At 35.5% G+C, this 14,950-nt stretch overlaps 1 protein-coding gene across 2 annotated transcripts in view; it reads left to right on the forward strand.

Annotated features, from left to right (window-relative positions):
- Positions 1-14,950, forward strand: part of TIAL1 (TIA1 cytotoxic granule-associated RNA binding protein-like 1) — a 40,896-nt gene that overhangs the window by 19,051 nt on the left and 6,895 nt on the right. Inside the window, exons 1-6 of one of the 2 annotated variants that reach the window (XM_009325900.1) lie at positions 3,276-3,290; positions 6,416-6,512; positions 9,966-10,064; positions 10,377-10,431; positions 10,742-10,829; positions 12,738-12,813. In XM_009325900.1, coding sequence (XP_009324175.1) covers positions 6,501-6,512; positions 9,966-10,064; positions 10,377-10,431; positions 10,742-10,829; positions 12,738-12,813 — 330 coding nt within the window. In that variant the 5' untranslated portion in view covers positions 3,276-3,290; positions 6,416-6,500. Of the gene's footprint in view, positions 1-3,275; positions 3,291-6,415; positions 6,513-9,914; positions 10,065-10,376; positions 10,432-10,741; positions 10,830-12,737; positions 12,814-14,950 lie in introns of those variants that run through there. The other variant, XM_009325901.1, reaches the window with a different exon arrangement.

Consider the following 14,950-nt stretch of genomic DNA (forward strand, 5'->3'; position numbering starts at 1 on the left):
AGCCTCTCCCGGGGCCGGCGCCGGGAGGAGCGGGCCGGGTCGGGTCGCCCGTCCTCGGGTCCCCGCTTCACGGCGGTCCCGGCGTTAGGAAAGTTCTTTGTGTTCTTCCTGCGGTGGGTGAGATGGGGAACGCCGTAGAACGAAACTCTCTATAGCGGGCAGGGTAGGAAAAATTGCTTTTCCCTCTAGTATCGTACAGTGTGGTTCAATAACAGTCTCTTGGGCCCTGGCAAAAGAAATAACTATATGTTGGCCGTGTCTCTCTAGGCAGTGTTTAATCAGTTGGTGGCTGTCATCTGTTTAAAAATATAAATTTGAGGTTTTTTGGTTGCTGTTGAGTTCTTTTCAACTCTGCAGGTATGGTTTTGATGGGTTTTCTTTGTCCTGTTGACTTATACAAGGGGGGCTAGTATGTATCGTTAGGCACTTGAACGTAATTCTGTTGTTGATTATTTTAACTAGTTCATAGATTTTCAGTTTCCAGTTGCCAGAGGATGTTACGTGCTGTATGAACAGTACAGTGTTCGGGCTGTCCATATAAGAAAGGCAGTCTCAACAGTACAACGTTCAGGCTGCCCATATGAGAAACACAGCTCAAGACAGCGCGAATGAAATCTTTGTCTATTTAATTTTTGGGACAGTAGCCTTCAGAAAGGTTTTCAAAGATAATTTGGATTGAAGGCCAGTTTAAAGAAACTACTGAAACAGAGTAAAATGTCTCTTGAATTGCTTTAGTTCGTTTCTACTACCAAAATGATGACTTGGCATTTAAGGCTTTTCAAGGCAGTTTGTGTTTTTTCTCCTTCCTATGTCTGCAGAAGTTTTTTTAACTTGTTTATGGTGTAGTATAAGTACTTAGTCCTTGCTCCCTGAGATGCACAGTTTAAATAAGCATATCTTAAATGCTTTTTGTGTTGACTACCCAAGTGGTCTGAGTTTGCTTGGCCCTGATAGTGGACATAGTTTTCAGAGTGTTGCTTTAGAATGAGAGGGAGGAAAAGGGCAAAGGTACACAGTGTTTTACTCTTTAATTTTCAAGGTTCCTCTCTTCCTGATTGGCTCCTCTTTTTTTAAATCAGTGCTATGTCTAGACTAAGTTTTAAGATGTTCTTTTACTGCTAACAAGTTCTGGTACTACATTGGGAGTGGGTTCTTCTTACTAAAGCATCCATCAATGGCCTGACTTATATCATAGTCACTGACAAGAAAAAAATTACATTTGTACTAAGATGTCTGAAATAGCATCTCTACAGCTGCCCAAGATGTTTTATTGCACACGTGACTCTGTTTAATTTGTCAAACTAATAAACAGCACATACATTCATTTCCTAGTAGTTTTGTAGTAACCACAGCCATGTAGGGTTACTTTCTGGTAATTATTTGAGGGCTTTTTTCATAGAACACAAAAATTCTGCTGTAGCATTTCTTACATCTCCCTCTTGTCCCTACTTTTATCTGAAATATGTTTAAATTTAGAGTTGCAAGTTGTGTTTTAAAGATTATTATCCTGGATAATACTTTTCACGTAGAGCAGTTATGATCTCTCATATAAATAAAACTCATTGGCCTCCAAGAACAACTAATAATATTGTTTGTTGAACTCCTTGGTTTTGTTTGTTTGTTTGTTTTTATGGTGGGGGGAAAAAAGCAAGTGAAGAACAAATTGTTTCTGTAGCTATTTGATCATGTGCATAGGCACTTGGTTGATAGTTTAAGTGATACTTTATGAATGTCTTTGGTATTTCATTTGTTCCTTCAGGAAAGAAAAACTAAACCTGTAGGTTAGGAAGGAGTTTTCTTTTTTAACACTTGCAAGCATTTTTTTTAATTGTAAAAAGAAAAACCCACCTAACCACTGTTCACCTAACATTTATGCCCATCTTAAATATCACAGGAATAATAATTGTTTCCATTTGCAGTACTTACAGGGCTGTTGTTTTCAGTCATGATAGGTCAGTCATGAACCTCTAAGAAGTCAAAATGGTTTCTGAGGCTTAATATAGAAAATAGACACCATTTGCATTTTTATTTCTCACATTTCATAACCAGTAGGCCTTCATAGAAATGTGAAGAGTAACATTCAATATTTTCTGCCAAAAAGTTTTCCTTACTGCTCTAAATAATTTGAAGATAACTTGAGAAAGGGGCCTTTTTGTAGGGTTTGTCACCCCACTTAATTCAAATGTGATATAGAAAATTCACAACGTGTAATTTTTTAGCTGGTCCTAAAATGAGCTGTGGGCTTCTGATTTTTTTTTTTATAGAACACTTGAAAGCTGTTTTCTGTGAGTACTGTTGGATCTCCTTCCATCACAAGCTGTATCAAAGTCGTTTTTCTACTTTAAAGTGGAAACTGAGCTATCAGAAACCTAATTTGTTGCTAATGTTACCAGCTGTCGCTGATAACCGTAAGAAAAGTTCCAAATTTGTATGTTGTTCTTATTAATGGTTTTAGAAAAAACTTCACTGAATACCTACAAGATACTATATCATTAGCCTTGCCATGGGATATTCTAAGTGTTGTGGAATTTGGATGGGGTGCAGAAGTAAGATTTCAGCTGTGAACCAGGAGCTGGATTCACTTCTCTTATACTTCCTTTCAGTTCAGTTCTCTTGTAGAGGAATACTGTCTGCTAGTGGAGTCTACAGAATGGATTTTTCTTGGTATCATTTTATTTCCAGTAGCTCACTAGCGCTAGGCAGAGATGCTGACTAGAATTTCTATGTGCTTTTCACCACATCAGTTACCTTAGTGCTTATCATACTTCCTTCATTTAACTATGGAATCTGCCACTTCTTGCATGTTGTCTGTGTGAGTGTGAAAACATATTTACTATTTTTCCTCCAAGTAGTATGTAGGGGAGTTTTGTGGACCTAGAAGTAGTGGCTGTAAATGTCCCTTTCTTCCTTACCTGTCTAGGATACAACGAAAACCTTCACAAAGAGGATTTTTCTGTTCAAGCCAAAGAGTTTAATTCTAAATCTCATTACTTGCTGATACGTGCTTCTTTTATTCTGTAGATAATTTTACAAGATCTCTGAATTTCAAATACCGTTTCTTACTCTTTGTGTTGTCAGCAGCATTCAAAAGTGTAATATATTGAAATTTATATTAGGAGATATATATAGATATATATACATGGTTTGGGGTTTTTTTTGTATGTGCTTATTAATTGGTATTTAAGTGCTTCAAACTTGCAGAAGGGAACAAACACTGTTGCCTGTATGCAAAAAGCCACAACTTTTGCTGCCCTGTCACATTAACCAAGACAACAGCCTATAAAAGTATAGTAAGTGCTTCTTCTCTGTTGGGTTTTATAATTTTTAAAAGTTTGAATAATATATCCTCTAGAATGTAACAAAACAAAAAGATTGAAATACCATGCAATAGCATGTTAAAAGCCATATGTTTTCTTTAGGTGTGGTTCTGCTTATTTTGGTTTCATGAAGTAGAATAGAAAATACTATGTTATGTTGTATCATGTATAAATTGAGATAGAAAGGGGAAAACTGGGTGCACCAATAGGCTGGCGATGTGTGGTGGGTGATTAGCATCAACTGAGGAAAGTTTTGTGTTTCCAGAAAGGTAAGGTTTCTGTTCCTAATGTGTTCTTTCCTTAGTTATATAGTATTCAAACATTGTACACTGAAGATGTTTGCTTGCATGGTGTTTTTTTAAGTCATCTTTAACTGTACTGAAGGAGGTAATGTTACTGCAACATACTTTACTTAAAGACGTGAAAGTAACCATCAAGTCTTATTTTTTAGTGTATTGTTTCAAATTTGTAGAGGTTTGTATTCCCATCTTTTACATGCAGTTCAAGAGATTTGGGTCTCTGTGGATGTTGCCCTTGTTACATGAACCTTTTATTGTGAAGTATTCTCAGCAGGTGTATTATTCATGTTTCAGAGTGCTAGCAGCTTGTGAAAGGTATTAATGCCTTCTGACTATGGTAATATTAAACATCAAGGCAGTATTTATCATATACGTTTGGAGAATTAATGGACCATTAGGACTTTACATCCCATTTGAATCTAGCAATCAGGTGGTCCAGAAGTACACTGCTGATTTTTATGAAGAGGCAGCCTGTTTCATAGCTAAAGTTCATGATGCAACATTCTCATTCACAGCTATCTTGATGAAGAGATAGTGGTATTGGAAAACCACCTATGTCTCTTCTAGCAGTTAGTATAATTAGCGTAATTAATGTAATCTTACTTTAATTGAATAGATTTCGAAGGAATGGCTTTTCCTGACTTTTTTTTGTCAGACCAAGAGGAACTCTTCAGATTCCTTTTCAGAATTCTTACATTTCCAAAATCCACATTAATATTATGCAGAAGAGGCTGAGATTTTGTTTTTCTATAGTGTTAATTGTACTTCTTGCTGTATATGATTTTGCAGTAGAAATAATGTTAGTAGGACTTCACTGTATTTAATTTCATGTCAGTGCTACCGTACAGGTGCTGTATGCTGTTAAGCTGTGGTGTTAACTAATACTGTTCTACAATGTACAAAGGAAACAAATACTAGTAATAAGTTCACAGCAGTACTGACACTTTATGTGTGAATTCCTACTTGTAATTATATTTTCCATCTGATTTTAGTAGTATCTGCAAAGGTTAATATTTCCATTTAAAACTATTAGTGATTTACAATTTAATCTTGGTGAATGATTAACAAAAATTTAGTTAAGGTTTCAGAAAGAAGGTACGGAAAATGTTTAACTGCTAAGTTTTCAGAATAGAGAATTGAAAAGTCTATGAGATGGGCAATTTGTCCTGTAATGGGTCTTACAGAATTTTGCAGTCTTTAACTTCTTTACTGAAATGCTTCGTAATGATACAGGCTGCAAATGTAGCTTCTATTAATTCATACATATCTAGTAAGAAAGTAATGGGTACGTAAAAGCTTTTAATGGATGTTTCTATATTCAGGTGATATATAAGAAACTCATTCTGGATCTTGTGTAGCATTTAAGTCCTGACTGAGAAGGTGCAGAACAGTTTCATAGTTGTTGAACGAATAACAACATAAACAAAAATCTGTTGATATAATTGTGTGGTGTTCAGATGAAAACAGATAGTGTCCATTTTAATTTTGCTGAAGCTAGATGAAAGTCCAGTTGTCAAACACAGAAATCGCTTTTCAAAATTTTTAAAGGGATGTCCATTAAGCAAAAGAAGTATGCACTTAAATTGTTGTACTCAAAAAAAGAATTTGGCTTATGCATAGACTAAGAAACGCTGGTTCACGTTTATGTTCACTGAAGTGTATTAACAGCTCAGGCTGACTTTAGTTTACTGTATTATGACATTCTATAATAGATTGGAGTAAAATTAGTAATATGTATATTGTTTCACAGCTAAGTCACAAAAGTTCTGCTCATGTTACTGGTTGCATGTGAATACTTTGTCTTGACAGGCTCACTTGTAAAGATAATGCATGTCCCTGTGCTGACGACTTTTGAGTTCTGTTGCTGTGACAAGCCTTTCTCTTAACTGATCACTTTGTTTACAATTTGATTACAAATTAGTCACTTTTTTTAAGAATTCAGTTTTGCATTCATGACTCTCTCAGCCATCTCTGTGACCTGGTTTTACTTTTTGTGAGTGTAAAATGTAGCAGAGTATCTAGAAGTAGTTCTAAGACTCTGCTATTGGATTTCTGGCTATCTGGGTAAATCTAGGACTCTATCTAAACTTGATAGGTATTTCAAAACTTGGAATTATTTCTAAGGTTTTATAAATAAAAAAATCAGGAAGTATGGGTGATACTAAAATAACACTGCCAAAATTTTGGGGAGTTTTACAGAGGTGGTAGCTGTTGAGATAGATGCTGTGCGGAGCATTCCTATGGCATAATGCTGCATAAATTGCCTTGCCTATTGGTGAGTGGGCTGGTTCTCCAAATGTTCAGGAAAACAGAAAAATTGGGTTGGTTGCTTGCAAGGCAGCACAGTTTATGTCTGGTAGCTACTACTGAACTAATGGGAGTTAGGTGTGGGTTTGTACCCAAATTCAGAAGTAGTCTTGATTAGATGCTCGGTGGGAAGAGAAACTTAAAACATCTTTGCCCAGTTGGTTGCTTGTTCTACCCAACATTCTTGAGCAGTGTGCTTCCTGCCTTTGACATTTCTCTGCCAAAGAAATGATTAGCACTAGATATTGGTGTCCAGTATTATGTCTGCATCGAGCTTCATGTTCTCAGTTGTGTAGCCAACTTTATAATTTGGAAACCACATGAATGCTGCATTAAAACTATATCATGAAGTAATTTGTAAACACTGTCTTTAAGATACCTGGGATATTTAAAGGGACATTTTTCATAGTCATTTAAGATTTTAAAATCATAATTACATTTGAAAAGATGAAAATTTCTGATTTAAAATGTTGGTTTTATTTCCTTGTGTAGCTATGTAGGAAACCTCTCCAGAGATGTGACTGAAGTTCTTATACTTCAGTTATTCAGCCAGATTGGACCATGCAAAAGCTGTAAAATGATAACAGAGGTAAGGCCTTCCACATCCAGGGGGATAGCAAATATAATGTAACTTAGGATAAAGTTGTGCAGAATAAATGGAGTTGGGGGCTTCTTTTGACATTATTGGTAGTGGGTTTTTTAGGTTGATTGTGTTTGGCTTTTGGGATAACTTTTTGCAGAAGAGACCTGTTGATGTGTATAGTCCTGTACTTTTGCCTGTAGCCCTGATGTACCTTTTACCAGCTGATGATGAGATTCCACTTTATTGAAAGGATTGTTACCCCCTCTTTTCAGAGCAATGTTGTTCTGATGATCAGAAACCTTATTTGTTTCAAGTGCTATTCATGGCTATTTTGTACATTTTTCACTTTATTTGAACATAAGCCTCAGTAATTCTTTTCCCTCTCAAATGCTTCTTCACTATGGATGAAAAGTATAAAATCCTTCAAAATAAGTTCTGCTCTTCCTGAGCCTCTTCTGTGCCAGTGTGAATAGCTCTTGTCTGCACCTGTCTGTTCTTAAATTAATTTTTTCTTGAAACAAAGTGACAAAATTTCCGTAGTATTCCAGATAAGGTCTTTTGTACAAACTGGTGGTAAGTATTAATACTTTCTTCTCTCAGTTGTGAATACTCTGGTACATTTAGGGTTGGTAGCCATTTCTGTGATCTTGTTGGCACATCCTAGGCAGCTTCTCACTCCCTAGTATTTTTCCTTCCTTGTGCATTTAAAACTGATTAACTTTGAGCAGGCAGGGACTAATTGGAACTTTTGCTAGGTTTAATCTTTGGTTCCTCAACTCTGGTTTTCTGTATGCTCTTCCTACTTTTTACTACTACTTACGGTTCGTACTAACTTGTAATTACAGATTGCCTGAGTACAGTCACATTATTTTTTTGTCAAGATCATTAATGAAAGTATTAAAAGGCAAGTCTTGCGACCAGACTTCTTTAGGAACACTACTAGTAACTCCTCTGTGGTTGTCTTTTCCATTCAATGTGACACACTGCTTTTTTGGTTTTTTAGCTGCTTACTATTCACCTGATGCTTGTTTAATCACTCTCATCTTTGTCTTAACTAATGATTTCCCATGTGTCACTTTATTGAAACTTTTTAGTGAAGAGCTCTGCCACATTTTCTATAAGGTTATTGAAGAAAGATAACTAAACAGAAGGATAACAGAGCACAGTTGTTAGTCTTTCTCTGAAGAAAGTTTTGATTGTCATATAGCTTTCAGAAATAAGGTACTGCTGCTCCAACCTTCAGCTGATTGAGAGGAGGTAGTGTCAGTTTGATTTCTTGAGAACCAGATGAGAAATTCCAAGTCACTTTACCTTGATTTAGGCTTTGTGGTTTTAAGATTTTACATAACCATAGAAATAACAAGTGAGACATCTTTATGAAATAAAGTAGATAAACAAAAAGCTACTTGCAGCTATATTCAGTCATACAGAGGTGAACGCACTCAGCTGACCTTAGCACCTGTCACCAAGCAGTCAGCAAGTGCAGGTTGGATTCTAGGCTGGAACTGGCCTGCAGCTGCAACGCTTTTAACTGTCAAAGTACCTGTCCATACTGTCCATCTTTCTAATCAGTGTGTTGTAAACTTTTCATAGGCACTGAGTTACATTTAAGTGGTTCTTCCCTGTCCATTGTTAATACCACCATCAGTCAAGTTTATACCTGAATGTTTTCCTTTTGTGGTTTCTTCCCCCCCCACCCCACCCTTTAGCCAGGTGTATCAACTGTTTGCTCACTCTTTTTCATTTGTAGAATATGTGACATGAACATGTCAAGTGTTTAGAGATTTCAAGTGTTCATTTTGGGGGTATATAATACTTAGAGGGATGGTGTGACTAGCATTTACAGGTATCTTGAACACCTAAAGATCTGGGCGTCTGCAAAAGAGGCTCTTCTCATGTTCAGACAAGGTCTTAGTGTGAAAGGAGACACCCCCCACCCCCCCCCAATCGAAAAGTAAAATTGCACTTCAGTTGAAGTATAAACGGCACTAATTCTGTTAAGGCCTTAAAGGGGTTTCCAAAATCTTGTTTTCATTGCAGCAGGAAAGTAGTATGGGAAGAGGGGTGAATTAAGGCTTACTGTTTTGGTAGATCTGGGGCGAATATGCTTTTGGAGCACTTCATGGCTGTTGTGACTTAAACTCTTTTTTATAATCTCAGGTATACTTTCTCTTGCCGGCTCATTTTGCATCAGTTAGAGACACCTAGTACTGACAGTGTTTAGAAGGATGACTTCAGACTACTTTATCATTTTAGGTATATAAAGGCCTTGTGATCAGTTCAGCTATTAGATCTTAATAGCTTTCCTTGTTCAGGTGAAGATAGAACTATGTTTGAAGATGTACAATCCAGTTTTACAGGGCAGAATTAGGATTTCTTTGCCCATATAGGCATGCCTGAATTTCCAGAAATTAAATAGTAAAACTGGTGAAGACCTACTCTTAACTTGCATTAGAGCTATGCTCTGTCTGACAGTGGGGAAGGTTGATGTGCAAGAATACTGATGCCGAACTAGTTTCTTTACGTGCTAGACCCTTCCCTGTGCTTGTAAGAAATAATTTGTTTAGTTTAATATTAATGTTTATCATCTTTTGGTCCATGTGCCTGCAGAGTAGTTAAAGTAGATATTTTGGCATAAGGCTCTAATTCTTGTACTCATTACATCTTTTAGGCACATTAAATCCAGTGTTAAAGTTGGCATTCTAATCATCATTTCCACTTGATCTACTTTTCTGGAAACTTTTACGTTCTTTGCACTTAATATTCTGGTACATTTAATACTTCAGTGAGCTTTGTTTGTCAGTATTTTTAAAGGTGATTCAATAGGCCATCCTACAAAAACAGATTATACCCAAGATTTAACAGAGTAACAATCAATTGATTAATATCTTTTTCCCTCAGTCAAACTATATTTTGAGTCCTTTTAAAGGGATATTTCCCAGTTGCTGGGTATAACATTTTTCACTTGAGACTGAGAATATGCAACTTCTAGGTTGCTGGCTGCTAGTGATTTTCAGGCAAATAAAAGGAAAGACTTCTTAAGTAGGAGGAGAGAGAAAATTGGCAAAAATGTATCTGGGGAACAAACCTTTCAAGCTTTGAGTATATACGTGAGGCAGAAAACCTTTTTTGTTCTTCTCTCTATTCTTCCCCTTTTTTTCCCCCTTCCATCCAGTCTGTAGATCACTTTTCTGGTAGTTGAATTATTTTTAGTTTAGTAAACTTGAAGTACTGAGCCCTCATACAAAGTAAACTATACTTCAGAAATTGCTAGACCTTTAATAAAAAGTCCATCTTAATGAATCTTGCATTTAAGTGTAATGTCAAAGGCTATTTCATAAATCTAATGCAAATCATTCTCAAAGTTTCTAACTATAAGTAATATATTTTCCTGGATTTTCTTCTCAGCAACCCGATAGCAGAAGGGTCAACTCTTCTGTTGGATTTTCTGTTTTGCAGCATACAAGCAATGACCCTTATTGCTTTGTGGAATTTTATGAACACAGAGATGCAGCTGCTGCATTAGCTGCTATGAATGGGAGAAAAATTTTGGGAAAGGTAAGTTGCTTATATTGTAATCTTAGATTTAAGGAATATAGGTTTCTGTAAAAATATTAATAAAAATGTGGGGCATTCATTTTGTTGAAGATGTTCACCAAGGTTAACTATTGTTAGAATAATATTTTAAAAATACTGATTTAAAAAAGTAAGTCTTGTTTAGGAAACATATAGTTTGTGATGTTCTAATTACTACAGCATTTTATATTGAATGATGATTTGTAAACGTTGACAGTTGTAATCCACCCTTGAATGAACTTATAAAATGTAAGAATTTTGTGAATTTATACTAAATCTTATACTTATTTTCAGGAGGTCAAAGTAAACTGGGCAACAACACCAAGTAGCCAGAAAAAAGATACATCCAGTAAGTAAAGTAATGCCACAGTATCACTTCTACACAAATTCTTCACAACGTGGTAATAATTTGTCATAAATGCATTTAAACATAACTTTTCTCCTTCCCATCTTGTGTTTAATAGAATTTTGCAAACTAATTCTTCTGTTTCTGCTTTACAACTGGGGAAACTGGAGTGGACAGATTAAATTGCTGCTGCTCATCAAATGGAATCCTGGGCGTTCCTGGTTCCCAGTGCTGTGTGCAGAGCATCACTTTCTCAGGAGTTGAAATTTTAGATAGCAGTTAAATATTTGATTAGTAAATTATTTATTTTCAGATCACTTCCATGTGTTCGTTGGGGATTTAAGTCCAGAAATAACAACAGAAGACATCAAGTCAGCATTTGCTCCTTTTGGTAAAATATCGTAAGTATCATAATAAACATTTCCAATATCAGTTAGAAAATATGGCAGTGAAAATTTGTTTCTGAGTTGAAATGTTATTTCTTATCTTTTTAGATAATTTTTCTGATGTTAATTTCCTTATGTTGGGTGGGTGGTAAAGAGGGGTTATTGTTTAATCTCAGTATCTATCACGATTGTAAATACAGTAATGTAATTGTGCTCTGGTTTTGCTGAAAGCAATGTGCTTTTAACCTAATTTATATGTTAATGTCCTTCAACTTTTTATTAAAACGTAATTACTGTTCCTAAGCGTGACTTTTTGTTGTTCAGAATGTGTACAGAGTAGTGACTTGACAACTGGTATATGTTGCATCCTCAGTGTATTTTGTATGCATCCGTACTGCGTTTCATAGGCAGTATGGAAAACTGGGCAATTAGAATATAATTTTATGAAGCAGCTAGTTGAATAACTTGTGAACGTTTTGAAAAAAGCTAATTCTTATGAGAATGAAATCTACTTTTTTGGATGATAACGGGATGAATTAAATATTATAATATTTAAATGAAAGAATGGTGGATTTACAATATGTGCACATTTCTGCCAGTTAAGAGAATGTTTCTTTAAACTTCTCATAGATAATTCAGGTGATACTAAATCACCTGGTGTTTTAATTGAACATATTTAACACTACAAGAATCCTTGTGAGTGTTAAAGTATGTATGTCCTTAAGAGTACTGCTACAAAAAGTCTGTTAATCTTCTATCAGTTTATCTTTATAAAAATCTTTCAAAGTTGCACATGAATGTTTTTGTACTACTTTACAGGAATATATTTCTAAGAACAAAATTCTTATTTTTCTCTTGTTCTATACGCGTATTTTTAAATGAATCATAAATCTTATTTCTTACCTCTGCTATTTTGTTTACTTTGCTTTTTGTCTCTTAATGTGGTAAGTAGTACTGTTTTAAAAATCAATTTAAAGAGAATAATTCAGGTTTCTGTTTCTCAATCTATATTTATACCTGAGACCTGCAGTTTTTCTAAAGTCCAAGTCACAATTAAAAGTAATAGCATTCTGGTTATTTTGCAGAATTGCTCATAAGAATGGACAGGATCTTGAAGGCTAACTGCAAGGAACTGTGCACACTGGAACTCAGTTGTAGATTTTTTCTCATTTCTATTTATTCTTATTATACATTATTTATATATACATATTTTAGTATTTACATTTTAACATTCTATATTCAGTGCAGTTCTATATTTCCAATCATTTTAACTTACTCACTAAAATTTCTGTGTAAATTTGTTGTTTTCGTACTGGTGTGCTTAGCATTGTTGTTAGTTTTATTCTCCTTTCTTAAATTTCTGAAAATGTCAATTTTTCAAAATTTACAGCTACCCAAACTCCAAAATGATGGTAGAGAATTGACCAAGAAAAATAAAGAAATCTGTTAACAGGCCATGTATGCCTTTTAATTCCTATTTTTTCCTCTTTTTCGATTTTTTAATATTTCATATATTTTGTATCACTAGGCAGAAGACATTTAACTATATAGAAAATGCATGGTAAATTAGATAGAATTGTTACAGTAATTTATAGTACAGTAAACCTTAGAGGACCCTAGCCAATAGAATATTAGAAAAGGAAACTTTGTTTCTCTTATACTTCAAATTTGAACATTCTAGTTTTAGCCAGTATAGGTTATGTGGATAGGTTGCATGTTTATTACATGTTATTTTTTTTGTCCTACTGCTTTTTTCTAACAGGTAAAGAAGCAATAGGGAGAGTTCAGGAATGACTGTAGTTTTAGGGCTAACTGAATTTATAAGAAAAAATTATGCTCACAATACAGTGTGTGTGGTTCCTTTTAGTTTTTATTTTGCAGGTTATTAATATTACCCTCATATAGCTGTGCTTCTTTTCACAGGGATGCACGGGTAGTTAAAGATATGGCAACTGGAAAGTCAAAAGGCTATGGTTTTGTATCTTTTTATAACAAACTGGTGAGTAATCACAATGTAGATTTGAAATAATTGCCTATTTTCCACTTCTAGTTTTGCTTCTTTGTTTATATATTCACTATGTATCAGACTTTCCCAAGGGAAATAAATTTGTGTGTATGGGACAAATTTACTTTAGTCAAAAACTTCCGCGGTTTGTGGTTAAAGGTTGAAACAATTCAGATGACAGCGATGCTATGATAACATTGCAAAAAAAGATGCGAGAACATTGTGAAAGAAGGTTCCTGAACATAGAAAGCTTGTCTGGGTGTGTTAGGATAGTTCAGCTTAGTCTGTGGAACCATCTCTCCTACGGTGAGTTGGGTGCCTGGTCCGATCAGTAGTGCTTTGGGTCTCTTAGCTGCGGCACCGTGCCAGGTCCAGTGCGGTTCCCTGTGTAAGGTAGGAGCCCCTACAAAACGATGTCCTGGAGCCCTCAGTCCTGAGGAGTGCAGTGCCGCACTACACAGCAGGGTTTGGTGTTTGCCAGGTTCATGCCAAAGCTCAACCTTTCTGGGGACCTAATGCAACCAAGTGTGTCATACACTGACGTATGGCTGGATTTATTTGCTTGAGCTCTGCATCTCAGTAAAGCTCTTGGTTGGTCCTTTGCTTGAGTTGTTAGAACTTTCTGAAATCCAAGATGCTTCTTTGTATTGAGTAATTAATTTGCAGCTAAGAGTGGATTCTGTACTTCTAAAGCATTTTGCTTATGCATATTGTAAAACTGAAGGTTCTTGGTTTTGTGTTGGATGGTGTTACATAATTGATAATGTTATGTATGCTTAGGAAAAAAATGCTTCCAACAAGTGACTAGTATCCCTTTCTGATACAGATATTAAAGATGTTATTTGTAGAATTTAATCAGTATAGTACTGATAAAAGTAGTGCTATGCCCTACCATTTATAGCAATACAATTGACTCAACAAATAATTCTTGGTAATTTGGAAGTTAAATAAAAGTTTGGCAGCACAAGAAATTTGTGCAAATCAGTTGGAAAATTGAGCTGTATGTGTTTAGAGGTATGTTTAGGACAACATGGGGAAACTGTGTAAACCGTTTTCCTTAATAGGAAAAACACACACAGTTAAGGATTTTAGGCATATAAGCCTGTTTGTGTGGTCAGAAGTCCTACATGTCAAGACTCTTTGTGTCTTCTGTAACAGTTTATCTGGAGCTGAATCTTAATCAGAAGAAAAAGTTGAAATTTTTCTTCAGATTTGCAAATGCCATATTACAATTGAATGCCTTGATTTAGTGTATTTTTTCCACTTACACTTCGTTCATTTTGTGTTGCAGCTGAAATAGGAAAGAGGAATAGATGTCTTATTTCTTTGTACCCCTCTTCCCTTATCATATGGTTGTGTTTGGTTTCTGTGACCATAGGGGAAATGTTGTAACAGTTATACGGAATGCAAGTTACTGGATTCTTTTAAGACTGAGCTGTAAAAACTCCAATTTAAAATCTGTATTCATTCTGCAAAATTAATGGATGAATTCTAAATGTAATACTAAAAAGTACTTCTAAAATTTGTTGTGATTGCTGTTTGTTCAAACAGCAGCTGCACCTGTAGGGTTATGGTATGACCATCCTGAGCTGGTAGTTTAAGGCCTGTTTTTCAGAATTTTTTTGTCATCCTGCTAGATTTGGGGAAGCGGGATACGTTTCCAGATTTCAGGTACTCCAGCGTGAGGTCTTAATGCACACCACAGTTATGAGAAAGTTAAACTGCTACATTGAACTGGAACAGTTATGGCATGGGGCTCCATTCCATTTTTGTCGTAGCTTTGATCCTCAAGACTGACAGCAAGATTCATTAGAGCTAGTTTCCTTTCCTAGTCAACTGTAACTCACTCATTATGTTTTGGGAGTGAGGGTGCTTGAATAAGTTTTTTGTTGTCTGGTGTTTTGTTTGTCTTTTTTTTTCCTTATTGGTCATCTCTCGTAATTTCTTTTTTCTATTTATGTATTGTCTTCAAAATGAGCACTCTGTGTAATTAGAACTTAGGAGGATCAAGGTCCTGAGTGATTTCAGATGAGTCTGTTATAGCTGGAAGCCTTCAGTGTGAGGCAGGACAATGCTAGCCACTCAGCTTTAACTTGTCCATATGTTCTCTTTCTCCCTTGTGCTTCGTGTT

Source organism: Pygoscelis adeliae, unplaced genomic scaffold, assembly GCF_000699105.1.
Source record: "Pygoscelis adeliae isolate BGI_AS28 unplaced genomic scaffold, ASM69910v1 Scaffold4, whole genome shotgun sequence".
Classification (NCBI taxonomy): Eukaryota; Metazoa; Chordata; class Aves; order Sphenisciformes; family Spheniscidae; genus Pygoscelis; species Pygoscelis adeliae.